Source organism: Zonotrichia leucophrys, chromosome 3, assembly GCF_028769735.1.
Source record: "Zonotrichia leucophrys gambelii isolate GWCS_2022_RI chromosome 3, RI_Zleu_2.0, whole genome shotgun sequence".
In the NCBI taxonomy this organism is placed as follows: domain Eukaryota; kingdom Metazoa; phylum Chordata; class Aves; order Passeriformes; family Passerellidae; genus Zonotrichia; species Zonotrichia leucophrys.
Window position 1 is genome coordinate 113,900,096 of NC_088172.1, and position 27,751 is coordinate 113,927,846.

Here is a 27,751-nt window from a genome sequence, read left to right on the forward strand (position 1 = left end):
CGAAATGTGGGAATTACCATTGGGGAATGTGGGAATTACCACTGGAAATGTGGGAATTACCATGGGGAATGTGGGAATTACCACTGGGAATGCCGGAATTACCACCGGAAATGTGGGAATTGCCATAGGATATGTGGAAATTACCATGGGGAATGTGGGAATTACCACTGGGAATGTGGGAATTACCATTGGGAATGTGGGAATTACCATTGGGAATGTGGGAATTACCATTGGGAATGTGGGAATTACCATGGGGAATGTGGGAATTACCATGGGGAATGTGGAAATTACCATATGGAATGTGGGAATTACCACTGGGAATGTGGAAATTACAATATGGAATGTGGGAATTACCATGGGGAAATGTGGGAATTGCCATGGGGAATGTGGGAATTACCATTGGGAATATGGGATCTATCACTGGGAATGTGGGAATTACCATTGGGGAATGTGGGAATTACCATTGGGAATGTGGAAATTACTGTGGGGAATGTGGGAATTACCATGGAAAATATTGGAATTACCATGGAAAAATGTGGAATTACCATCAGGAATGTGGGAATTACCACTGGGAACGTGGGAATTGCCATATGGAATGTGTGACTTGCCACGGGGAATGTGGGAATTACCGTGGAGAAATGTGGGAATTACTGTGGGGAATGTGGGAATTACCACCGGAAATGTGGGAATTGCCACCGGAAATGTGGGAATTACCACCGGAAACGCGGGAATTACCATCAGGAAGGTGAGGTCGTCCTGCTGGCAGTCGGCCTGGAGCCGCGCGGCCTCGGCCAGCAGGGCCTGGCTGGCCTCGCTCAGCTGCTCCATTTTTTCCTGGATCAGATCCTGCTTCCGGCCCGCCTCCTCCCGGAGCTGCGCCAGCACCGCCTGCTCCTCGTCCCACAGGAACTTGTGCAGCTTCTCGAATTCCCACTTCACCTGACGCTCCAGGCGCTCCGATTCCGTCTGGGAATGAGTGTTGGCGCCGTGCTTCAGGTGGGAATGGTGGAAGCGCCCGAATTCCCTGGATTCCTCCTTCCCAGAGCTCAGGGATCACTGGGATCACGCTGCCCTTCCCAAATTCCCATCCCTGCTTCCCAAATCCCCATCACTCCCCTTTTCCAGATGGAATCAGTGCTCCAGCCCCGGCTGCATGTGCAGGATTGGGATTGGGATCAATCCCACCTCTGGAGCACCAGAATTCCCTGGATTCCCCTTCCCAGAGCTCAGGGATCACTGGGATCACGCTGCCCTTCCCTAATTCCCATCCCCACTTCCCAAATCCCCATCACTCCCCTTTTCCAGATGGAATCAGTGCTCCAGCCCCAGCTGCATGTGCACGATTGGGATTGGGATCAATCCCAGCTCTGGAGCACCAGAATTCCCTGGATTCCCATTCCCAGCAATCAGGAATCCCCTGGGATCACGCTGCCCTTCCCAAATTCCGATCCCCACTTCCCAAATCCCCACCGCTCTTCTCTCCTGGGATGGGATGAGTGCAGGTTTGGGATCAGGATCAATCCCAGCTCTGGAGCACCCAATTCCCTGGATTCCCATTCCCAGAGCTCAGGGATCACTGGGATCACGCTGTCCTTCCTAAATTCCCATCCCTGCTTCTCAAATCCCCACTGCCCTCCTTTCCCAGGATGGAATCAGTGCTCCAGCCCAGCTGAATGCGCAGGATTGGGATTGGGACCAATCCCACCTCTGGAGCAATGAGATTCCCTGGATTCCCCTTCCCAGAGCTCAGGGATTCCCTGGGATCATGCTGCCCTTCCCTAATTCCCATCCCCACTTCCCAAATCCCCATCACTCCCCTTTTCCAGATGGAATCAGTGCTCCAGCCCCGGCTGTATGTGTAGGATTGGGATTGGGATCAATTCCAGCTCTGGAGCACCAGAATTCCCTGGATTTCCATTCCCAGCAATCAGGAATCCCCTGGGATCATGCTGCCCTTCCCAAATTCCCATCCCCACTTCCCAAATCCCCACCGCTCTTCTCTCCTGGGATGGGATGAGTGCAGGTTTGGGATCAGGATCAATCCCACCTCTGGAGCACCCAAATTCCCTGGATTCCCATTCCCAGAGCTCAGGGATCACTGGGATCACACTGTCCTTCCAAAATTCCCATCCCTGCTTCCCAAATCCCCATCACTCCCCTTTTCCAGATGGGATCAGTGCTCCAGCCCAGCTGCATGTGCAGGATTGGGATTGGGATCAATCCCAGCTCTGGAGCACCCAAATTCCCTGGATTCCCATTCCCAGAGCTCAGGGATCACTGGGATCACACTGTCCTTCCAAAATTCCCATCCCCACTTCCCAAATCCCCATCACTCCCCTTTTCCAGATGGAATCAGTGCTCCAGCCCCAGCTGCATGTGCAGGATCGGGATTGGGATCAATCCCACCTCTGGAGCACCCAAATTCCCTGGATTCCCTTTCCCAGAGCTCAGGGATCACTGGGATCACGCTGCCCTTCCCAAATTCCGATCCTCACTTCCCAAATCCCCACCGCTCTTCTCTCCTGGGATGGGATGAGTGCAGGTTTGGGATCAGGATCAATCCCACCTCTGGAGCACCCAAATTCCCTGGATTCCCCCTTCCCAGAGCTCAGGGATCACTGGGATCACGCTGCCCTTCCCAAATTCCCATCCCCACTTCCCAAATCCCCATCACTCCCCTTTTCCAGATGGAATCAGTGCTCCAGCCCCAGCTGCATGTGCAGGATTGGGATTGGGATCAATCCCAGCTCTGGAGCAATGAGAATTCCCTGGATTCCCATTCCCAGCAATCAGGAATCCCCTGGGATCACGCTGCCCTTCCCAAATTCTGATCCTCACTTCCCAAATCCCCACCGCTCTCCTCTCCTGGGATGGGATGAGTGCAGGTTTGGGATCAGGATCAATCCCAGCTCTGGAGCACCCAAATTCCCTGGATTCCCCCTTCCCAGAGCTCAGGGATCACTGGGATCACGCTGCCCTTCCCTAATTCCCATCCCCACTTCCCAAATCCCCATCACTCCCCTTTTCCAGATGGAATCAGTGCTCCAGCCCCAGCTGCATGTGCACGATTGGGATTGGGATCAATCCCAGCTCTGGAGCAATGAGAATTCCCTGGATTCCCATTCCCAGCAATCAGGAATCCCCTGGGATCATGCTGCCCTTCCCAAATTCCCATCCCCACTTCCCAAATCCCCACCGCTCTTCTCTCCTGGGATGGGATGAGTGCAGGTTTGGGATCAGGATCAATCCCAGCTCTGGAACACCCGAATTCCCTGGATTCCCCCTTCCCAGAGCTCAGGGATTCCCTGGGATCACGCTGCCCTTCCCAAATTTCCATCCCTGCTTCCCCAATCCCCACCGCTCCCCTTTCCCAGGATGGAATCAGTGCTCCAGCCCCGGCTGCATGTGCAGGATCGGGATTGGGATCAATCCCAGCTCTGGAGCACCCAAATTCCCTGGATTCCCATTCCCAGAGCTCAGGGATCACTGGGATCACGCTGCCCTTCCCAAATTCCCATCCCCACTTCCCAAATCCCCACCACTCTCCTTTCCCAGGATGGGATCAGCGCTCATTCCACCCCATTGAACATGCAGGACTGGGATCAGGATCGGGATCGAGATCAGGATTGGGATTGGGATCAGGATTGGGGTGGGGATTGGGATCAATCCCAGCTCCAGGAGGGAACACGCACCTCGTTGTGCCGGGCGATGGATTCGTAGGATCTGCTCACGGCCCCGAAATCCTTGGCTTTATCCCGCAGGGAAGACTCCATGTTCGCCAGCTTGGCCTGCGGGGAGGAGACACCCTCAGGACTCCGCCATTCCCGGGATTTTCCGGGATTTTTCCAGGACAAACACCCCCGGAGCCGGATCCTTGCTCCATCCAGCCGTTCTCCTCAGGCAGCCGGGAGGAAGAGGAGCTTTGATCCATAGGGAATCTTTCTCCCTATTTTTTAGGGATATCCCATCCCTGCTCATCCTGGTGCTGTTGGTAGCCCCATTCCCATTCCCATTCCCATTCCCATTCCCACTCCCATTCCCATTCCCATTCCCATTCCCATTCCCATTCCCATTCCCATTCCCGTTCCCGTTCCCATTCCCATTCCCATTCCCATTCCCACTCCCATTCCCATTCCCATTCCCATTCCCGTTCCCCCTCCCATTCCCATTCCCATTCCCATTCCCATTCCCATTCCCATTCCCATTCCCATTCCCACTCCCATTCCCACTCCCATTCCCATTTCCATTTCCATTTCCATTCCCGTTCCCACTCCCACACCCACTCCCATTCCTATTCCCATTCCCACTCTCATTCCCATTCCCATTCCCATTCCCATTCCCACTCCCATTCCCATTCCCATTCTCATTCCCAGACCTGTTTCCACTCCCAACCCCAATCCCAATCCCAATCCTAATCCCAATCCCAATCCCATTCCCATTCCCATTCCCGTTCCCACTCCCATTCCCAGGCCTGTTCCCATCCATTCCCATTCCCAATTCCCATTCCCACTCCCAATCCCACTCCCATTCCCGTTCCCCCTCCCATTCCCATTCCCATTCTCATTCCCATTCCTGATTCCATTCCCATCCCCACTCCCAATCTCATTCCCGTTCCCATTCCCATTCTCACTCTCATTCCCATTCCCTTTCCCCTCCCATTCCCACTCCCATTCCCATTCCCATTCTCATTCCCAGACCTGTTTCCACTCCCAACCCCAATCCCATTCCCATTCCTATTCCCATTCCCATTCCCATTCCTGATTCCATTCCCACTCCCATTCCCATTCCCATTCCCATTCCCACTCCCATTCCCATTCCCACTCCCATTCCCATTCCCATTCCCATTCCCATTCCCATTCCCACTCCCATTCCCATTCCCACTCCCATTCCCATTCCCATTCCCACTCCCATTCCCATTCCCATTCCCATTCCCCCTCCCATTCCCATTCCCATTCTCATTCCCAGACCTGTTTCCACTCCCAACCCCAATCCCAATCCCATTCCCATTCCCATTCCCATTCCTGATTCCATTCCCATTCCCACTCCCATTCTCATTCCCGTTCCCATTCCCATTCTCACTCTCATTCCCATTCCCTTTCCCCCCTCCATTCCCATTCCCATTCTCATTCCCAGACCTGTTTCCACTCCCAACTCCAATCCCATTCCCATTCCCATTCCCATTCCCATTCCTGATTCCATTCCCACTCCCATTCCCACTCCCATTCCCATTCCCGTTCCCATTCCCATTCCCACTCCCATTCCCATTCCCATTCCCATTCCCATTCCCATTCCCACTCCCATTCCCATTCCCATTCCCACTCCCATTCCCATTCCCATTCCCAGACCTGTTCCCACTCCCACTCCCAATCCCAATCCCATTCCGGTTCCCATTCCCAGGAAGCCCAGCCAAGCTTTTCCCGCCACATTTGAAATCCGTTGGGATGAGTCAGGGCGGTGCCGGCTGTTTTCCAGACTTTCCTGGCGGCATTCCCAGCTCCTGGCTGCATCCCATCCCCTCCTCCTCCTCCTCCTCCTCCTCCTCCTCAGCCTCCTCCTTTCTGCTGGAATTGTGCAACTCCCAAATCCCAACCCCGCTCCCAAAGCCTGGAATAACCGGCGTGGCCGGATCCGAGCTGGGATCAAGGGAATCGCCGGGAATAATCATCCCGCTGCCCTTTCCCGCGGGATCATTATCCGGGATGACGCCGGATAATTAAAGGGCAGCAGAGCATCCAGCAGCCGCCACACGCCCGCAGGGAAGCGTGGCGGCCTCATCCCAAATCCTGGGAAATCCGGGACAGCTCCAGGTTTTAGGGGTGCCTCTCTTTGTCATCCTTCCGTGGATCCATCCATGGATTCATCCCTCCATCCATCTATGGATCCATCCATGAATCTATCCACATCCATCCATCCATGGATCCATCCATCCGTCCCTGTTCATCCCTCCATCCCTGTTCATCCCTCCATCCATCCATCCATCCATCCATCCATCCATCCATCCCTGTTCATCCCTCCATCCATCCATCCATCCATCCATCCATCCATGGATCCATCCATCCATCCATCCATCCATCCATCCATGGATCCCTCCATCCATCCATCCATCCATCCATCCATCCATCCATCCATCCCTGTTCATCCCTCCATCCATCCATCCCTCCATCCATCCATCCATCCATCCATCCATCCCTCCATCCATCCATCCATCCACAGATCCATCCCTCCATATATCCCTGGATCCATCCCCAGATCCATTCCTTCATCTATCTATGGAGGAATTCCACATGTATTCCTCCATCCATCTGCATCCATTCCTCCATCCATCCATGGATCCACCCTTCCATCCATGGATTCCATCCATGGATCCATCCCTGTTCATCCATGGATCCATCCATCCATGGTTCCATCCATCCATCCCTCCATCCATGGAAACATCCATCCCTCCATTCATCCATGAATCCATTCCTCCATCTATGGATCCGTGCATCGATCCACAGATCCATCCCTCCATCCATGGAAACATCCATCCATCCATCCATCCATCCATCCATCCATCCATCCATCCATCCATCCATCCATCCCTCCATCTATGGATCCATGCATCGATCCACAAATCCATCCATCCATCCATGGATCCCTCCATCCATGGATCCATCCATGGATCCATTCCTCCAGCCAACCCTGTTCATCCATGGATCCATCCATCCATGGTTCCATCCCTTCATCCATGGATCCATCCATCCATGCTTCCATCCATCTATAGATCCATCCCTCCATTACCCATCCATCCATCCATCCATCCATCCATCATCCATGCATCCATCATTCCATCCATCCATGGTTCCATCCATCCCTTCATCCACAGATCCATCCCTCCATTATGTATCCATCCATCCATGGATCCATCCATCCATCCATGGTTCCGTTCCATTCATCCACATCCATCCATCCATCCTTCCATTATCCATCCATCCATCCATCCATGCATCCAACCATCCACACCCATCCATCTATGGATCCATCCACATTCATCCCTCCATCCATGGATCCTTCTGTGGATCAATCCCTCCATCCATCCCAGTTCATCCATGGATCCATCCCTCCATTCATTCATGGATCCATCCATGGATCCATTCACCCACATCCATCCATGGTTCCATCCATCCATCCATCCATCCATCCATCCCTCTCCCCTATTCCCTGCCCAACCCCTCACCCTAAAATCCGCCGCCGCCTCCTGCACCGGCCTCATCTTGTGGCCCTGGTGCTCCTTGGAGCTCTGGCACGAGAAGCACGCCAGCTCCTTGTCCTCCATGCAGAAGAACTTGGGCTCCTCGTGGTGCGCGGGGCACAGCGCCCCGCCGCGGCCCTGCCGCTGCCCGTCCTCCTTCAGCACCAGCTCCACCAGGTTCATCCATGGTTCCATCCATCCATGGTTCCATCCATCCATGGTTCCATCCATGGTTCCATCCATCCATCCATCCATCCATCCATCCATCCGTCATCCATCCATCCATGGTTCCATCCATCCCTTCATCCACAGATCCATCCCTCCATTATCCATCCATCCATCCATCCATCCATCCATCCATCCATCCATCCAACCATCCACACCCATCCATCTATGGATCCATCCACATTCATCCCTCCATCCATGGATCCTTCTGTGGATCAATCCCTCCATCCATCCCAGTTCATCCATGGATCCATCCCTCCATTCATTCATGGATCCATCCATGGATCCATTCACCCACATCCATCCATGGATCCATCCATGGTTCCATCCATGGTTCCATCCATCCATCCATGGTTCCATCCATCCATCCATGGTTCCATCCATCCATCCATCCATCCATCCATCCATCCATCCATCCATCATCCATCCATCCATCCATCCATCCATCCATCCATCCATGGTTCCATCCATCCATCCATCCATCCATCCATCCATGGTTCCATCCATCCATCCATCCATCCATCCATCCATCCATCCATCCATCCATCCCTCTCCCCTATTCCCTGCCCAACCCCTCACCCTAAAATCCGCCGCCGCCTCCTGCACCGGCCTCATCTTGTGCCCCTGGTGCTCCTTGGAGCTCTGGCACGAGAAGCACGCCAGCTCCTTGTCCTCCATGCAGAAGAACTTGGGCTCCTCGTGGTGCGCGGGGCACAGCGCCCCGCCGCGGCCCTGCCGCTGCCCGTCCTCCTTCAGCACCAGCTCCACCAGGTTCCTCAGCGTGTGGTTGACGCGGAGCTGCCCCAGCGTGGACCTCTCCTTGCACAGGGGGCACTCGGGCCGCCGCTGCTCCCACGAGCGGCTGATGCAGCCCTTGCAGAAGTTGTGGCCGCACGGCAGCGTCACGGCCTCCCGGAAGGGTTCGTAGCACACGGGGCACTGCAATTCCTCCCTCAAGCCCGGCGTGCTGGATGGTGGAGCTGCCGAGCTGCTGCTGCTGCCGCAGGGATCGTCGTCTCTGTTTTCCATGCTGCGGGATTTTTAGGAGTGTGATTTATTTATTTTTTTTAAATTTTTTTTTCTTTCTTCCCCAAGCTGCCCCGACCGGACAAACGGCTCCGCTTTCTGATGCAACCGCTCCGGTTTCCTGCCGGTGACTCAGCCGCGCTCGCTCCCTCCCTCCCTCCCCGCCTGCTGACAACGCCCCGGGGCCGCGGCCGAGGGGGCTCCGCACCGCGGGGGTGGCGGAAAAAGCGGACGGGACCTCCCCCCTTCCAGCCCCGCGGTTGGACCGGGACCCTCGCACCGGACACGCCCCGGGGCAGCTCCGGTGCCCGGTTCTGGATCCACAGGTCCCGGTGCTCCAAATTTGGAGCTGCTCCGGTTCTTGACAACCAACCCGGGGCTGCCGCGGTCCCCCAAAATCGGGGCAGCCCCGGAGCTCGGTTCTGAGTCCCCAGGTCCCGGTGCCGCAAACTTGGAGCGGCTCCGGTGCTCGAACCCCACCCCGGGGCTACCCCGGTCCCTCAAACTCGGGGCTGTTCCATTGCCCGGTTCTAAGTCCCCAGGTCCCGGTTTCGGTCCCCCCAAACTCGGGGCAGCCCCAGTGCCCGGTTCTGGATCCACAGATCCCGGTCCCCAAAACTCGGGGCTGCTCTGGTGCCCGGTTCCCCAGGTCCCGGTCCTGGTCCCCCAAACTCGGGACTGTTTCGGTGCCCGGTTCGGGATCCCCATGTCCCGGTCCCCCAAACTCGGGACTACTCCGGTGCACGGTTCTGAGTTCCCACATTCTGGTTTCCGTCTCCCAAACACGGTTCTGGATCCCTGGTCCCGGTGCCGCAAACTTGGAGCGGCTCCGGTGCTTGAACCCCACCCCGGGGCTACCCCGGTCCCCCAAACTCGGGGCTGTTCCATTGCCCGGTTCTGAGTCCCCAGGTCCCGGTTTCGGTCCCCCAAACTCGGGGCAGCCCCGGTGCCCGGTTCTGAGTCTCCAGGTCCCGGTTTCGGTCCCCCAAACTCGGGGCAGCCCCGGTGCCCGGTTCTCGATCCTCAAATCCCGGTCCCCCAGACCCGGGGCTGCTCCGGTTCTCGACCCTCACTTCGAGGGTGCCCCGGTCCCCCAAACTCGGGGCTGCTCCGGTGCCCGGTTCTGGGTCCCCATGTCCCGGTCCCGCTCCCCCAAACTCGGAGCCGCTCCAGTACCCGGTTCGGGGTCTCCACGACCCAGTCTCCCAAAGTCGGGGCTGCCCCGGTGCCCGGTTCTGGGTCCCCATGTCCCGGTCCCGCTCCCCCAAACGTGGGGCTCCCCCGGTGCCCGGATCCGGCTCCCCCGGCCTCTCCCGGGGCAGATCCGGTGCCCGGTTCCGGTCCTCCTGTCCCGGTCCCCATGTCCCGGTCTCGGCTCTCACCTCCCCCTTTCCTACCCCGGTACAGCCCCGGTGACCGGAGCTGGACCGTCTGTCCCGAACCCGGATTTGGATCCTCACCCACCCCGCGGTTCCCCTCCGTTCCCGGGCCCCGGGGCAGCCCCGGTTCCCCAAATTCGGGCCCGGACCGGTCTCCCCCTAACTCGGGCCAGCCTCGGGGTGTCCCGATCTCCAATCCCGGGGCTGCTCCTGTGCCGGGACCCCCTTCTTTCCCGGGACCCCCAGTCCCGGAGCTGCTCGGGTGTCCCGTACTCCAATCCCGGTACCCGGTCCCGGTCCCTCAAACCCGGAACGGCCCCGGTCCCCTATCCCGAGGCCATTCCGGTGCCCCGTACCCCAATTCCGGTGCCGCAATCCCGGTGCCCGGTCCCGATCCCCCAAACCCCGAACGGCCCCAGTCCCCCATCCCGGGACCACTCCGGTGCCCGGTCCCGGTCCCCCAGCCCCGGTCCCCCATCCCGGGACCACTCCAGTTGCCGGTCCCCCAATCCCGGTGCCCTGTCCCGGTACCCCAAAACCGGAACAGCCCCGGTCCCCCCCATCCCGGGACCACTCCGGTCCGGTGCCCGGTCCCGGTCCCCAACCCCCGGTCCTCTATCCCGGAGCCATTTCGGTTCCCGGTCCCCCAATCGCGGTGCCCGATCCCGGTTCCCAACCCGCGGCCCCCCCATCCCGGGGCCACTCCAGTTCCCGGTCCCCCAAAACCGGAACAGCCCCGGTCCCCCATCCCGGGACCACTCCGGTGCTCCGTACCCCAATCCCGGTGCCCGATCCCGGTCCCCCAGCCCCGGTCCCCCATCCCGGGACCACTCCTGTGTCCGGTTTCCAAATCCCGGTGCCCGGTCCCGGTACCCCAGCCCCGGAACGGTCCCTGTGCCCCATCCCGGGACCACTCCGGAGCCCGGTCCCGGTCCCCAATCCCCGGTCCCCCATCCCGGGACCACTCCAGTTCCCGGCCCCCAATCGCGGTGCCCTGTCCCGGTCCCCCAAAACCGGAACAGCCCCGGTCCCCCACCCCGGGACCACTCCGGTGCTCCGTACCCCAATCCCGGTGCCCAATCCCGGTCCCCAACCCCCGGTCCCCCCGTCCCGGGACCACTCCGGTGCTCCGTACCCCAATCGCGGTGCCCGATCCCGGTCCCCCAGCCCCGGTCCCCCACCCCGGGACCACTCCGGTGCCCGGTCCCGGTCCCCCAGCCCCGGTCCCCCATCCCGGGACCACTCCTGTGTCCGGTTTCCAAATCCCGGTGCCCGGTCCCGGTTCCAACCCCCGGCCCCCCAATCCCGGGACCACTCCGGTGCCCGGTCCCGGTCCCCCAGCCCGGTCCCCCCATCCCGGCACCACTCCGGTGCTCCGTACCCCAATCCCGGTGCCCAATCCCGGTCCCCAACCCCCGGCCCCCCAATCCCGGGACCACTCCGGGGCTCCGTACCCCAATCCCGGTGCCCGATCCCGGTCCCCCAGCCCCGGTCCCCCACCCCGGGCCCACTCCTGTGCCCGGTTTCCAAATCCCGGTGCCCGATCCCGGTCCCCCAGCCCCGGTCCCCCATCCCGGGGCCACTCCGGTGCCCCGTACCCCAATCCCGGTGCCCGATCCCGGTCCCCCAAAACCGGAACAGCCCCGGTCCCCCATCCCGGCACCACTCCGGTGCCCGGTCCCCCAATCCCGGTGCCCGATCCCGGTTCCAACCCCCGGCCCCCCAATCCCGGGACCACTCCGGGGCTCCGTACCCCAATCCCGGTGTCCGATCCCGGTCCCCAATCCCCGGTCCCCCATCCCGGCACCACTCCGGTGCTCCGTACCCCAATCCCGGTGCCCGATCCCGGTTCCAACCCCCGGCCCCCCAATCCCGGGACCACTCCGGTGCCCGGTCCCGGTCCCCCAGCCCCGGCCCCCCCATCCCGGGACCACTCCGGTGCTCCGTACCCCAATCCCGGTGCCCGATCCCGGTCCCGCAGTCCCGGTCCCCCACCCCGGGACCACTCCGGTGCCCGGTCCCGGTCCCCAATCTCCGGTCCCCCATCCCGGAGCCACTCCGGTGCTCCGTACCCCAATCCCGGTGCCCGATCCCGGTCCCCCAGCCCCGGTCCCCCCACCCCGGGGCCACTCCGGTGCTCCGTACCCCAATCCCGGTGCCCGATCCCGGTCCCCCAGCCCCGGTCCCCCATCCCGGAACCACTCCGGTGCTCCGTACCCCAATCCCGGTGTCCGATCCCGGTCCCCAATCTCCGGTCCCCCATCCCGGAGCCACTCCGGTGCTCCGTACCCCAATCCCGGTGCCCGATCCCGGTCCCCAACCCCCGGTCCCGCTCTCTCCCCCCGCCCCTCTCCCGCTCCACGTGGCGCTATCCCGGTCCCTCCCGCTTCCTCCCGGCCGTTTCCCGGTGCCGCTGCCGGTTCCGGGCGGTTCCCCGGTGTACCGGGGGGGTGTCCCGGGGCTCGGTGGGGGTCTCACCTGTCGGAGCAGCCGTGGCACCGCTCCCTCCTCCGCTGCAGGCGGCGCGGGGGTCCCCGGTGTCCCTGCTGCGCCATCGCGGGCTCGCTGATATTGCCGGTGCTCCCGGAGGGCGGAGCGGGATGGGAGGGTCGGGATGAGGCTCCCGGGGAGGCTCCCGGGGCTGGCCCGGCCTCTCCCGGGCCTTCGGTGGCACCGAGACCCCGCCCCGGGAATTTTGGGGAACCCAGAAATGGCAAAAATTCACTTTGGTCTCCTCTCCCGTTTCTACCGGGAATGGAATTCCAGAGAAATCCACTCCGGGATTTCCCAGGCGCGGCGTTGCCCGTTCCTGTTGTTCCCCTTTTCCGTGTTTTCCACCCACCCGTTCCAAAATTCCCTTTAGTTTTTCTTTTTTTTTTTAATTTTTGGAGTTTTTTTCCTCATTTTTTTTGTTTGTTTGTTTTTTTTTTTTTTTTTTTTTTTTTTTTTCTTACTTTTCTTTTTTTTTGTTTTGTTTTGTTTTGTTTGTTTTTGGGGTTTTTTTTTATTTGTTTTTTTTACGTTCCTACCCCGGGAGTCCCGCGGTTCCCTCCCCCACCAAAAAAAAAATAATTTAAAAAAATTCCGCCGTGGGAAGCGGGAGGAATCGAAAAAAATTATCAAAGGAAAGAAAAACAAGAGGGGAAAAAACAAAAAGACAGAAAAAAAAGAAAAAGAAAGAAAAAAAAAGAAGGAAAAGAAAAAGAAGGAAAAAAAAAGAAAGAAGAAAAAAAAAGAAAGAAGGAAAAAAAAAGAAAGAAAGAAAAAGAAAAAAAAAAGAAAGAAAGAAGGAAAAAAAAATAAAAAAGAAGGGGAAAAAAAAGAAAAAAAGAAGGAAAAAAAAAGAAAAAAAGAAGGAAAAAAAGAAAAAAAGAAGGAAAAAAAGAAAGAAAGAAAAAGAAAAAAAAAAAAAAAATAAAAAAAATTAAAAAGAAAAAAAAAAAAGAAAAAAAAATAAAAAAAAGAAGGAAAAAAAAAAGAAAAAAGAAGGAAAAAAAGAAAGAAAGAAAAAGAAACAATAAAAAAAGAAGGAATAAAAAAAATTTAAAAAGAAGGAAAAAAAAGAAAGAAAGAAAAAGAAAGACAGAAAGATAAAAAAAGAAGGAAAAAAAAGAAGGAAGAAAAAAATTAAAAAGAAGGAAAAAAAAGAAAAAAAAAGTAAAAAAAGAAGGAAAAAAAAAGAAAAAAGAAGGAAAAAAAAACAAAGAAAGAAAAAGAAACAATAAAAAAAAGAAGGGATAAAAAATTAAAAAGAAGGGAAAAAAAAAAAGGAAAAAAAAGAAAGAAAGAAAAAAAAAAAGAAAAAAAAAGAAGAAATAAAAAATTAAAAAAGAAGGGAAAAAAAGAAAGAAAAAATAAAAAAGAAGGAAAAAAAGAAAAAAGAAGGAAAAAAAGAAAGAAAGAAAGAAAAAGAAAAAAGAAAAAAAACAAGGAATAAAAAAATTAAAAAGAAGGAAAAAAAAGGAAAAAAATAAAAAAGAAGGAAAAAAAAAGAAAAAAGAAGGAAAAAAAGAAAGAAAAAATAAAAAAGAAGGGAAAAAAAAGAAGGAAAAAAAGAAAGAAAGAAAAAGAAACAATTAAAAAAAGAAGGAATAAAAAAATTAAAAAGAAGGGAAAAAAAAATAAGAAAAATAAGAAAAATAAAGATGTTTTTTTCCACCCTTTGGAGCCGTTGTTTTCCAAAGGCCGCGACTCCAAGGTTAAAGATAAAACCGGCCGGGAATCCACGCCAGGAATGTGGGAAAAGGGGGATGGGAAAAAAAAAATCCCTGCTGGAAAAATCTCAGTTTAGGAATTTTTGGGAATTCAGGACAGGGAAAGGGGATTGGGGTGGAATTTTTGGGAAGAGCCCGAGGGAGAAGCAGGAAAAATCACGGAATTATTCAGGGTGGAAAACCCTCGGGAATAATCCATGAATTCCAGGATTTGTGCTCCCCCCTCCCAAATCCACAGGGATTTGAAATCCCACCAGGAAAATCCTTTTTTTTTTCCAGGCAGGAAAATTCCAAGCCTTGAGAATTCCATGGGGTTTTTAAAACCCAGGAATATTTGGGATTTCTGGGCTGGAATTCCCAGAGAATTCCCTGGAAAGGTCCCAGGAAAGGTTGGAGAATCCTGGAATTTTGGAATTGCCAGAATTTGAGGATTCCAGGCCTCAGATCCCACGGGTTTGTGGCACTTCCCAAAAATTCCAAGAATTCCCTGGATCCAGGAATTTCCTGGATATGGGAAGGTTTTGGAATTGGGATGGGATGGGATTCAAGCTTCTATCCAGGAATTCCATGTCCCAAATCCCACAGTTTTGTGGCAATTCCCACAATTCCAAGAATTCCCTGGATCGTGGAAAATGTGGCATTGGAATTGGGGTGGGATTTAAGCTTCCATCCCGGAATTTGGGAATTCCATGTCCCAAATCCCACAGTTTTTTTGGCACTTCCCACAATTCCAAGAATTCCAAGAATTCCCTGGATCCAGGAATTCCCTGGATATTGGAAGGTGTTGGGCTTGGAATTGGGGTGGGATTTAAGCTTCCATCCCGGAATTTGGGAATTCCAGGCCTCAGATCCCACGGTTTTGTGGCACTTCCCACAATTCCAAGAATTCCCTGGATCCTGGAAAATGTGGGGTTGGAATTGAGATGGGATTTAAGTTTCCATCCTGGAATTCCAGGCCTCACATCCCACGGTTTTGTGGCACTTCCCAAAATTCCAATTCCCATTCCCTGCACACAGATCCAGGTTTGGGAATGATTTATTTAACCCCTTCCAGGAATTCCTGGCTCCCATCCAGGGAAATCCACACCCGGCACCGGCGATTCCCGGGTTTTGCTCCATCCCGGTGGGATCCACATCCGGAATATTCCGGAATAATCCCGGGAATCCGAGGCTGAGCTCACACCTCAGAATTCCAGGCCTCAGATCCCACGGGTTTCTGGCACTTCCCACAATTCCAAGAATTCCCTGGATCCTGGAAAATGTGGGGTTGGAATTGGGGTGGGATTTAAGTTTCCATCCTGGAATTTGGGAATTCCAGGCCTCACATCCCGCAGTTTTGTGGCAATTCCCACAATTCCAAGAATTCCCTGGATCCTGGAAGTTTGGTATTGGGATTGAGATGGGATTTAAGGTTCCATCCTGGAATTCCATATCCCAAATCCCACAGTTTTGTGGCACTTTCCACAATTCCAAGAATTCCCTGGATCCTGGTAAATGTGGGGTTGGAATTGGGATGGGATTTAAGCTTCCATCCCGGAATTTGGGAATTCCAGGCCTCAGATCCCACGGTTTTGTGGCACTTCCCACAATTCCAAGAATTCCCTGGATCCTGGAAAATGTGGGGTTGGAATTGAGATGGGATTTAAGTTTCCATCCTGGAATTCCAGGCCTCACATCCCACGGTTTTGTGGCAATTCCCACAATTCCAAAATTTCCTGGATCCAGAAATTCCCTGGATGGTGGAAAGGGTTTGGGCTGGAATGGGATGGGATTTAAGCTTCTATCCAGGAATTTGGGAATTCCAGGCCTCAGATCCTGCAGCTTTGTGGCTCTTCCAACAATTCCAAGAATTCCCTGGATCCTGGAAGTTTGGGCTTGGAATTGGGATGGGATTTAAGCTTCCATCCCGGAATTTGGGAATTCCAGGCCTCAGATCCCACGGTTTTGTGGCACTTCCCAAAATTCCAATTCCCATTCCCTGCACACAGATCCAGGTTTGGGAATGATTTATTTAACCCCTTCCAGGAATTCCTGGCTCCCATCCAGGGAAATCCACACCCGGCACCGGCGATTCCCGGGTTTTATTCCGGATCCACATCCGGAATATTCCGGAATATTCCCGGGAATCCAAGGCTGAGCTCAGCGGGGATCAACCTTGCGTGGATCCCAAATATTCCTCCAGCAGCATTCCCAGCTCCGTGTTCTGCTGCTGCAGCGCCGTGGCCTCGGAAAAAAGCTGGGATCTCCTGGTCAGCACTTTGCTGGGAAAAGGAAAAACCGGGAAAATCCATGGAAAAATCCTTGGAATTGTCCCAGGGCTGCCCCAGCCCCGCCAGGCACTCACTGGTATTCCACGAGCGCGGATCCGAGCGCATCCCAAAGTTTGAGTTTCCGCTGGGGAATGATTTGGGTCATGGCTTCCCAGTATTCCCGGTCCTTGGAATTGTCCCGCGTGTCCTGGAGTTCCCTGGGGGGCCCCTCGTCCCTGGGGAGGGAGAACAAATCCTTGGGATGGAGGAAAAATCTTTGGGATAAAGGAAAAAATCTTTGGGATAAAGGAAAAAAATCTTTGGGATGGAGAAAAAAATCCTTGGGATGGAGAACAAAACTTTGGGATGGAGAAAAAATCTTTGGGATAAAGGAAAAAAACCTGGGGATTGAGAACAAAACTTTGGGATTGAGAACAAAACTTTGGGATGGAGAAAAAATTCTTTGGGATGGAGAAAAAATTCTTTGGGATGGAGAAAAAATCTTTGGGATGGAGAAAAATCCTTTGGGATGGAGAAAAAAATCTTTGGGATGGAGAAAAAACCTTGGGATTGAGAACAAATCTTTGGGATGGAGAAAAAATCTTTGGGATGGAGAAAAAAATCTTTGGGATAAAGGAAAAAAACCTTGGGATTGAGAACAAAACTTTGGGATGGAGAAAAAATCTTTGGGAATAGTGGAAAAATCTTTGGGATGGAGAAAAAATTCTTTGGGATGGAGAAAAAACCTTGGGATGGAGAAAAAACCTTGGGATGGAGAAAAAATCTTTGGGATGGAGAAAAAATCTTTGGGATAAAGGAAAAAAACCTTGGGATTGAGAACAAAACATTGGGATGGAAAACAAATTTTTGGGATAAAGGAATAAAACCTGGGGGTTGAGAACAAAACTTTGGGATGGAGAAAAAAACTTTGGGATGGAGAAAAAATCTTTGGGATGGAGAAAAAAATCTTTGGGATGGAGAAAAAATACTTGGGAATATAGAACAAATAATTGGGAATAGTGGACAAATATTTGGGATGGAGATCCAAAGTTTGGGATGGAGAGGAAACACTTGGGATGGTGAATGAATCCTTGGGATGGAGAACAAATCCTTGGGAATAGAGAAAAACACCTTGGGAAAAGAACAAAACTTTGGGATGGAGAAAAATCTTGGGGATAGTGAAAAAAAAAACCTTGGGAAGGAGAAGAAAACTTCGGGATGGAGAACAAATCCTTGGGATAGAAAACAAATTTTTGGGATGAAGAACAGATCTTTGGGATGGAGAACAAATCCTTGGGAATGAAGAACAAATCCTTGGGATAGAAAACAAATTTTTGGGATGAAGAACAAATCCTTGGAATGAAGAACAAATCCTTGGGATAGAACACAAATTTTTGGGATGAAGAAAAAATCTTTGGGATGGAGAACAAATCCTTGGAATGAAGAACAAATCCTTGGGATAGAAAACAAATTTTTGGGATGAAGAACAAATCCTTGGAATAAAGAACAAATCCTTGGGATAGAAAACAAATTTTTGGGATGAAGAACAAATCTTTGGGATGGAGAACAAATCCTTGGGATAGAAAACAAATTTTTGGGATGGAGAGAAAATCCTTGGAATGAAGAACAAATCCTTGGGAAGGAGAACAAACTCCATCATTTTCTCCCTTCCCAGCTCCTGGATCATCTCCTGCCCTGCTTCATTCCCAGCCTTGGGAATCTCCCGATCCCTCAGGGAAAGTTGGGAATCTCTTTCTCCAAGCAGAAAAATCCCGGAATTCCCAGGACATTCCAGAGATCCCAGTTTGGCTCCATCCCATCCCCATCCCCATTCCCACCTCAGCTTGGGAAATTCCTGCAGGAATTCCCTCAGGATTTTCAGGACGTGATCCACTTGGATAACCGGGATGTGAGAGAGGGATCCGTGCTGGGAATGGGATCGGCTCCTCCCGGCCGGATCTTCCACCTGGAGGGAGCAAAGCCGGATGTGGAATTTTCCGGGATGAAGGCACCAATTTTCCTCCCTGGAATTTTTTGGGATGCGTTCCCGGGGATTTCTGGGGTTTCCTCCGATGATCCTACCGGGATCTTGGGAGCGTGGTGGGTTTCGTAATCCAGGAAAAAATCCACGAGGGCGCGGAGCTCGTCCTCGTCCTCGATGTGGAGGGCCTGGAAAAGTGGGAATTCTGTCAGGGTTCTGTGGGATGGGGAAGGAAAATTCCAGGAAATTTCAAGGAAAGGAAATTTCAAGGAAATTTCAAGGAAAATTCAAGGAAAGGAAATTTCAAGGAAAGGAAATTTCAAGGAAAGGAAAGGAAATTTCAAGGAAGGAAATTTCAAGGAAATTTCAAGAAATTTCAAGGAAAGGAAAATTCAAGGAAAGGAAATTTCAAGGAAAGGAAATTTCAAGGAAAGGAAAGGAAATTTCAAGGAAAGGAATGGAAATTTCAAGGAAAGAAAAGGAAATTTCAAGGAAAGGAAATTTCAGGAAAGGAAAGGAAATTTCAGGAAAGGAAAGAAAGGAAAGGAAATTTAAGGAAAGGAAAGGAAAGGAAAGGAAAGGAAAGGAAAGGAAAGGAAAAAGGAAAGGAAAGGAAAGGAAAGGAAAGGAAAGGAAAGGAAAGGAAAGGAAAGGAAAGGAAAGGAAAGGAAAGGAAAGGAAAGGAAAGGAAAGGAAAGGAAAGGAAAGGAAAGGAAAGGAAAGGAAAGGAAAGGAAAGGAAAGGAAAGGAAAGGAAAGGAAAGGAATTTTTCCAGGAGCAGAGGAAATGCTGGAATTCTGGGAAATGCCGGATAAGCAAGGAATGGTGGGAAGGGGCTGATGTGGGATAGCAACGGAATATCCGTGGGATGGGAAAGTCTGGGAAGAGGCTGGAGGAGCCCTGGAGGTGTTTAAATCACTGGGATGGGCTGGAGCTGGGAATTTGGGAATCATGGAATGTTCTGGGTGGGAAGGGACCTCCCAGCTCATCCCATGGGCAGAGACACCTTCCATGATCCCAAAATTTGGGCACTGCCGGGGATCCAGGGATTCTCTGGGAATTCCAGCCCAGCCAGGAATCCCTTCCCAAGATCCCACCATCCCAAGCTCCCAACTTTCCCACTGGAAGCCATTCCCTGCCTCCTGCCCCTCCAGCCCTTGCCCAAATCCCAGCTCTCCTGGAGCCCCTTTGGGATGGGGAAGCGGCTCCAAGGATTCCCTGGATCCTTCCCTGATCCAGCTGCACATTCCCAGCTCTCCCAGCCTGCCATTGGATCCATCCCCATCCCGATTCCTCCTTGAGAAGGAATTTCGGGATCCCGGAATTTTCCTGGGAATTCAGGACTCCAGGAAGGGTCTCCCTTCCCTTTTCCATCCCCGAATTCCATAAAAATCCCTGGGGATGGATCCTCAGATTCCTTGATCCCAGAATGGTTTGGGATGGGATCCATGGACCTTCAATCCCAATTCCCACCATCCCAGGGTGCTCCAAACCCACCCTTGGACACTGCCAGGGATTCTCTGGGAATTCCAGCCCAGCCAGGAATCCCTTCCCAAGATCCCAAAATTCCCACTGGACGCCCTTCCCTGGCTCCCTCCATTCCATCCCCAAATTCCAGCTCTCCTGGAGCCCCTCGAGGGATTCCCTGGATCCTCCTCTGATCCAGCTCAGCATTCCCATCCCCACCTCCTCCTGGTGCTCAGCATTCCGATCCCAACCCGGGAGATCCCATCCATCCCATCCCATTGATCCCATCCCATTCCCATCCCATCCCATCCCATCCCATCCCATCCCATCCCAGTCCATCCCATCCCATCCCATCCCATCCCATCCCATCCCATCCCATCCCATCCCATTCCCATCCCAATCCCATCCCATCCATCCCATCCCAATCCCATCCCAATCCCATCCCATCCCATCCCATCCCATCCCATCCCATCCCATCCCATCCCATCCCATTCCATCCCATCCCATCCCATCCCACCCCATCCCACCTCGAAGATGTTCCGGAGTTGCTGGACGTCGTTCTTGGGTCCCACCACCTCCCGCAGCGGCTTCAGGAGTTTGTTCTCCAGCAGGAACGTCTTGGGAAAAACGCCGGGAAGAGGCGGCCGGGTGAGAATTCCCAGCCCTCTCATTCCAAAGGCATCCACAAAAAAAATAAAAATAAAAAAAAAATCAGGATTTGGGGGTGATCCCGAGATCCGGCAGCGCTCACCGATTCCTCGCTCATCACCTCCAGGATTCTCCGGAGGGTTTTGCTGGGAATTCCTGGCCGGGATGTGATTCTGTCGTCCCTCTTTTCCTGCTTTTCCTTCCCTCCCTCGGCGCTCTGGGCTCCTTTCCTGCCGCTCTTCCTCCCTTCCTGCTCCGCTTTTCCAGGCTTGCTCCCTGAAAATCCCAGAGGGAAAAATCATGGCAGGAATATCCCTTGGAATGAGCCCGCTCAGGGATGGCGACTCCTGGAAAATCCCAACTGGAGCAAGATCCCAAACTGTGGGAATCCCTGGAAAACAAAGCTCCTGGGATCACAGCTGCTTCTTGGAATTGGGAAAACTGGGAAAAATCATTGGAATGAGCAAACTCAGGGATGGCGACTCCAGGAAAATCCCACCTGGAGCAAGATCCCAAATTGTGGGAATCCCTGGAAAACAAAGCTCCTGGGATGAGAGCTAAATCCTGGGAAAACCAGGAAAAACCCAGCAGGAACATCCCTTGGAATGAGGCAATCCAGGGATGGAAACTCCTGGAAAATCCCAACTGGAAGATCCCAAATCATGGGAATCCCTGGAAAACAAAGCTCCTGGGATCACAGCTGCTTCCTGGGAAAAGTGGGAAAACCGGGAAAAATCATTGGAATGAACAAACTCAGGGATGGCGACTCCAGGAAAATCCCAACTGGAGCAAGATCCCAAACTGTGGGAATCCTTGGAAAACGAAGCTCCTGGGATCACAGCTGCTTCCTGGGAAAACCAGGAAAAACACAGTGGGAATATCCCTTGGAATGAGCAAACTCAGGGATGGAAACTCCTGGAAGATCCCAAATCATGGGAATCCCTGGAAAACAAAGCTCCTGGGATGAGAGCTAAATCCTGGGAAAACCAGGAAAAATCATGGCAGGAATATCCCTTGGAATGATTCCAGGGAATCCCTGGAAAACAAAGCTCCTGGGAAACTGGGAAAAACACAGTGGGAATATCCCTTGGAATGAGCAAACTCAGGGATGGCGACTCCTGAAAAATCCAAACTGCAAGATCCCAAACTGTGGGAATCCCTGGAAAACAAAGCTCCTGGGATCACAGCTGCTTCTTGGAAATGGGAAAACTGGGAAAAATCATAGCAGGAATATCCCTGGGAAATATTCCAGGGAATCCCTGGAAAATGAAGATCCTGGCATCACAGCTGCTTCCTGGGAAGGAAAAATTCTTGGAATGAACAAACTCAGGGATGGCGACTCCAGGAAAATCCCACCTGGAGCAAGATCCCAAATTGTGGGAATCCCTGGAAAACAAAACTCTTGGGATGAGAGCTAAATCCTGGGAAAACTGGGAAAAATCATGGCAGGAATATCCCTTGGAATGAGCAAACTCAGGGATGGCAACTCCTGGAAAATCCCAGATCATGGGAATCCCTGGAAAACAAAGCTCCTGGGATGAGACCTAAATCCTGGGAAAACCAGGAAAAATCATGGCAGGAACATCCCTTGGAATGAGCCAACCTCGGAATGGCGACTCCAGGAAAATCCCAACTGGAAGATCCCAAACTTTGGGAATCCCTGGAAAACAAAGCTCCTTTTTGGAAAAATCGGGAAAAAAGTCCCTTGGAATGAGCCAACTCAGGGACGGCAACTCCAGGAAAATCCCAAACCGTGGGAATCCCTGGAAAACAAAACTCCTGGGATGAGACCTAAATCCTGGGAAAACCAGGAAAAATCATAGCAGGAATATCCCTGGGAAATATTCCAGGGAATCCATGGAAAAAAACACTCCTGGGAAAACTGGGAAAAATACTACAGGAATATCCCTTGGAATGAGCAAACTCAGGGATGGCAACTCCTGGAAGATCCCAAACCGTGGGAATCCCTGGAAAACAAAACTCCTGGGATGAGACCTAAATCCTGGGAAAACCAGGAAAAATCATGGCAGGAACATCCCTTGGAATGAGGCAATCCAGGGATGGCAACTCCTGGAAAATCCCAACTGGATCAAGATTCCAAACCATGGGAATCCCTGGAAAACAAAGCTCCTGGGATCACAGCTGCTTCTTGGAACTGGAAAAACTGGGAAAAATCATAGCAGGAATATCCCTGGGAAATATTCCAGGGAATCCCTGGAAAATGAAGATCCTGGATCACAGCTGCTTCCTGGGAAGGAAAAATTATTGGAACGAACAAACTCAGGGATGGCGACTCCAGGAAAATCCCAACTGGAGCAAGATCCCAAACTGTGGGAATCCCTGGAAAACAAAACTCCTGGGATGAGAGCTAAATCCTGGGAAAACCAGGAAAAATCATGGCAGGAATATCCCTTGGAATGATTCCAGGGAATCCCTGGAAAACAAAGCTCCTGGGATGAGAGCTAAATCCTGGGAAAACCAGGAAAAACCCAGCAGGAACATCCCTTGGAATGAGCCAACCTCGGAATGGCGACTCCAGGAAAATCCCAACCGGAAATCCCAAGGATCGGCGGGACACGAGAACCTTCCCAAACATGGAAAATTCCCAAGGAATTCCCGGATTCCCACCTTCCAGGAGCTTGCTGGCCAGCTCCATGGCCTCCCTCTTCTCCTGGATGTCTCCCAGGGGTCCCACGTTGTCCATGAACCAGAGCCGGGGCTCTTCCCATGGAATTCCCAGCTGCTGCTCGTGCAGGAGCCGGTCGGCTTCCAGAACCTTCCGGATCAGCGCCTTGGCCTCCTCCTCGTTGGCCATCCAGACCCGCCGGAAGCGCTCGGTGCGGCTGCGAGCCAGGTGCCTGGAAAAACATGGAAAAAATTCCAATAATTATTTTTCTTAAAATTTTAAAATTTTAATTGTAATGAAATTGGAGTCATAAAAATGTGGATCATTAGGGTTTAGAGTAATAAAATTGTAATAAAATTCCTCGTTCACGATCCAAACCCGCCGGAACCGCTCGGCGCTGCTGAGCTCCAGGTGCCTGGAAAAACATGGGAAAAATTCCAATAATTATTTTTCTTAAATTTTAGAATATTAATTGTAATAAAATTGTAGTCATAAAAATGTGGACCATTGGGATTCAGGATAATAAAATTGTAATGAATTTCTTGTTGGCGATCCAAACCTGCCGGAAGCGCTCGGCGCGGCTGCGAGCCAGCTGCCTGGAAAAACATGGAAAAATGGAAAAAATTCCAATAATTATTTTTCTTAAATTTTAGAATATTAATGGTAATGAAATTGGAGTCATAAAAATTTGGATCATTATAAAATTCCTCGTTGGCGATCCAGACCCGCCGGAAGCGCTCGGTGCGGCTGCGCGCCAGCTGCCTGGAAAAACATGGGAAAAATATGGGAAAAATATGGGAAAAATATGGGAAAAATCCAATAATTATTTTTCTTAAATTTTCGAATTTTAAAATTTTAATTGTAATAAAATTGGAAAAATATACAATATAATTGGAGTCATAAAAATGTGGATCATTAGGGTTTAGGTTAATAAAATTCCTCGTTCACGATCCAAACCCGCCGGAAGCGCTCGGTGCGGCTGCGCGCCAGCTGCCTGGAAAAACATGGAAAAAATTCCAATTGTTCCTTTTTTAAAATTTTAATTGTACTGAAATTGGAGTCATAAAAATTTGGATCATTATGGTTTAGGTTAATAAAATTCCTCGTTGGCGATCCAAACCTGCCGGAACCGCTCGACCCTGCTGCGCGCCAGGGGCCTGGAAAAACATGGGAAAAATTCCAATAATTATTTTTCTTAAATTTTAGAATATTAATTGTAATAAAATTGTAGTCATAAAAATTTGGATCGTTAGAGTTTATTCCTTGTTGGCGATCCAAACCCGCCAGAACCGCTCGGTGCGGCCGCGCGCCAGGTGCCTGGAAAAACACGGAAAAAAATTCCAAAAATTATTTTTCTTAATGCAAAAATTCCAGTTGTTCTTTTTCTTAAATTTTAGAATTTTAATTGTAATAAAATTGTAAAAATAAGTAATATAATTGGAGTAATAAAATGTGGGATAATTAGGGTTTAGGTTAATAAAATTGTAATGAATTTCTCATTGGCGATCCAAACCTTCCGGAACCGCTCGGCGCTGCTGAGCTCCAGGTGCCTGGAAAAACATGGAAAAATGTAAAAAAATTCCAATTGTTCCTTTTTTAAATTTTTAAAATTTTAATTGTAATAAAATTGTAAAAATAAATAATTGCAGTCAGTAAAATTAGGACCATTGGGATTCAGGATAATAAAATTGTAATAAAATTTCTCGTTCACGATCCAAACCTGCTGCGCGCCAGCTGCCTGGAAAAACATGGAAAAAAATTCCAATAATTCTTTTTCTTAAATTTTAGAATTTTAATTGTAATAAAATTGTAAAAATAAATAATTGCAGTCATGAAAAATAAGGACCATTGGGATTCAGGGTAATAAAATTGTAATGAAATTCCTTGTTGGTGATCCAAACCCGCCAGAACCGCTCGGTGCGGCTGCGCGCCAGCTGCCTGGAAAAATATGGAAAAATATGGGAAAATTCCAATCGTTCTTTTTCTTAAATTTTAAAATTTTAATTGTAATAAAATTGTAAAAATAAAGATTTGGATCATTAGGGTTTAGGTTAATAAAATTCCTCGTTGGCGATCCAAACCCGCCGGAAGCGCTCGGTGCGGCCGCGCGCCTGCTGCCTGGAAAAACATGGGAAAACGGGAAAAATCCAATAATTCTTTTTCTTAAATTTTAGAATTTTAATTGTAATAAAATTGTATAAATAGTAATTAAGTTAGAGAAATAGAAATGTGGATAATTCAGATTTAGGATAATAAAATTGTAATAAAATTCCTCGTTCACGATCCAAACCTGCCGGAACCGATCAGCGCGGCTGCGCGCCAGGTGCCTGGAAAAATGGGAAAAATTCCAATTGTTCTTTTTTTAAAATTTTAAAATTTTAATTGTAATAAAATTGTAAATATTATATGATATTTATTAGATATTTATATATATTTAACCCATTACTGAAAAATTAATACAGCATAACTTTCTAACATAGCACATATAATATAATATGTGTTACTTGATTAATTAATTAAAAATTAATTTTAATATTTCATTTCATTCCTATTATTCCATATTAATAATTCCCAAAAAGCCAAAATGAAACCCTAACATAGCACATATAATGTAATATAATGTAATGTAATGTAATGTAATGTAATATAGTATAATATAATATAATATAATACAATATCATATGTGTGAATTAATAAATTCAGTAAAAAATTAATTTTAATATTTCATTTTATTCCTATTATTCCACATTAACAATCCCAAGAAGCCAAAATGAAACCCTAACATAACACATATAATATAATATGTGTTAATTAATTAATTAATTAATTAAAAAATAATTTTAATATTTCATTTCATTCCCATTATTCCACATTACCAATCCCAAGAAGCCAAAATGAAACCCTAACATAACACATATAATATAATATAATGTAATATAATATAATATAATATAATATAATATAATATAATATAATATAATATAATATAATATAATATAATATAATATAATATGTGTGAATTAATAAATTAATTAAAAAATTAATTTTAATATTTCCTTTCATTCCCATTATTCCACATTAACAATTCCCAAGAAGCCAAAATGAAACCCTAACATGACACATATAATTATTTTTATTGAATTAATTAATTAATTAAAAATTAATTTTAATATTTCAATTAATTCATATTACCCCATATTAACAATCCCAAGAAGCCAAAATGAAACCCTAACATAACACATATAATATAATATAATATAATATAATATAATATAATGTAATATAATGTAATATAATGTAATATAATGTAATATAATATGTGTGAATTAATTAATTAATTAATTAAAAAATTAATTTTAATATTTCATTTCATTCCCATTATCCCACATTAACAATCCCAAGAAGCCAAAATGAAACCCTAACATAGCACATATAATATAATATAATATAATATAATATAATATAATATAATATAATATAATATAATATAATATAATATAATATAATATAATATAATATAATATAATGTAATGTAATATAATGTAATATAATGTAATGTAATGTAATGTAATGTAATGTAATGTAATATAATATAACATAATATAATATACTATGTGTTAATTAATTCATTAAAAATTAATTTTAATATTTCAATTAATTCCCATTATCCCACATTACCAATCCCAAGAAGCCAAAATGAAACCCTAACATAACACATATAATATAATATGTGTTAATTAATTAATTCATTAAAAATTAATTTTAATATTTCAATTAATTCACATTACCCCACATTAACAATCCCAAGAAGCCAAACCGAACCCCCCATTTTTCCCAGGCCAGGGATTCGCTGGGAATTCCGAGCGTTCCCACCTCATCCTGTCGCGCGTCTCCTGGAACTGCCCCACCACGCGCTCCAGCTCCAGCTCCAGGCTCTGCTTCTCCTCCTGGAACTTCACCTCCTGCTGGGCCATCCTGGCCTTCAGCAGCTCCAGCGTCGTCCGGAACCTGGGAAAGGATGGAGAGATCGGAGTTTGGGATGTGGGAAAAGAGAGATCGGAGTTTGGGATGTGGGAAAAGAGAGATCGGAGTTTGGGATGCGGGAAAAGAGAGATCGGAGTTTGGGATGTGGGAAAAGCTTTGGGAATGGGATGGGATTGCCAGGGAAGGGACGGAGAGCCCGGATTTTGGGATGCGGGAAAAGCTTTGGGATTCCCTGGGAAGGGACGGAGAGCCCGGATTTTGGGATGCAGGAAAAGAGAGCCCGGAGTTTGGGATGCGGGAAAAGCTTTGGGATTCCCTGGGAAGGGACGGAGAGCTCGGAGTTTGGGATGCGGGAAAAGAGAGTCCGGATTTTGGGATGTGGGAAAAGCCTGGGAATGGGATGGGATTCCATGGGAAAGGACGGAGAGCCCGGATTTTGGGATGTGGGAAAAGTTTTGGGAATGGTTTGGGATTCCCTGGGAAGGGACGGAGAGCCTGGAGTTTGGGATGCGGGAAAAGAGAGCCCGGATTTTGGGATGCGGGAAAAGCTCGGGAACGGGATGGGATTCCCTGGGAAAGGATGGAGAGCCCGGAGTTTGGGATGTGGGAAAAGCTTTGGGATTCCCTGGGAAGGGACGGAGAGCCCGGATTGTGGGATGCGGGAAAAGAGAGCCCGGATTTTGGGATGCGGGAAAAGCTTTGGGAATGGGATGGGATTCCC

The 27,751-nt window shown here is 49.8% G+C and overlaps 2 protein-coding genes across 3 annotated transcripts in view; both read right to left on the bottom strand.

The window, feature by feature from the left end:
- Positions 1-77: 77 nt before the first annotated feature.
- Positions 78-12,683, bottom strand: TRIM35 (tripartite motif containing 35). Its single transcript, XM_064707221.1, has 5 exons — positions 12,340-12,683; positions 8,036-8,486; positions 3,693-3,788; positions 673-966; positions 78-83 (listed from the first exon to the last, which is right to left on the bottom strand). Exons 1-5 carry the CDS (start codon positions 12,414-12,416, stop codon positions 78-80), a joined length of 924 nt encoding a protein of 307 aa, XP_064563291.1. The 5' UTR covers positions 12,417-12,683.
- Positions 12,684-16,064: 3,381 nt separating this feature from the next.
- Positions 16,065-27,751, bottom strand: part of DRC1 (dynein regulatory complex subunit 1) — a 45,497-nt gene continuing 33,810 nt past the window's right edge. For both annotated transcript variants that reach the window (XM_064710082.1, XM_064710081.1), the window contains 8 exons: positions 26,920-27,054; positions 23,049-23,278; positions 20,524-20,696; positions 20,300-20,389; positions 18,407-18,493; positions 18,163-18,290; positions 16,420-16,560; positions 16,065-16,336 (listed from right to left, as the gene is read on the bottom strand). In XM_064710082.1, coding sequence (XP_064566152.1) covers positions 16,225-16,336; positions 16,420-16,560; positions 18,163-18,290; positions 18,407-18,493; positions 20,300-20,389; positions 20,524-20,696; positions 23,049-23,278; positions 26,920-27,054 — 1,096 coding nt within the window. In that variant the 3' untranslated portion in view covers positions 16,065-16,224. The remainder of the gene's footprint in view (positions 16,337-16,419; positions 16,561-18,162; positions 18,291-18,406; positions 18,494-20,299; positions 20,390-20,523; positions 20,697-23,048; positions 23,279-26,919; positions 27,055-27,751) is intronic.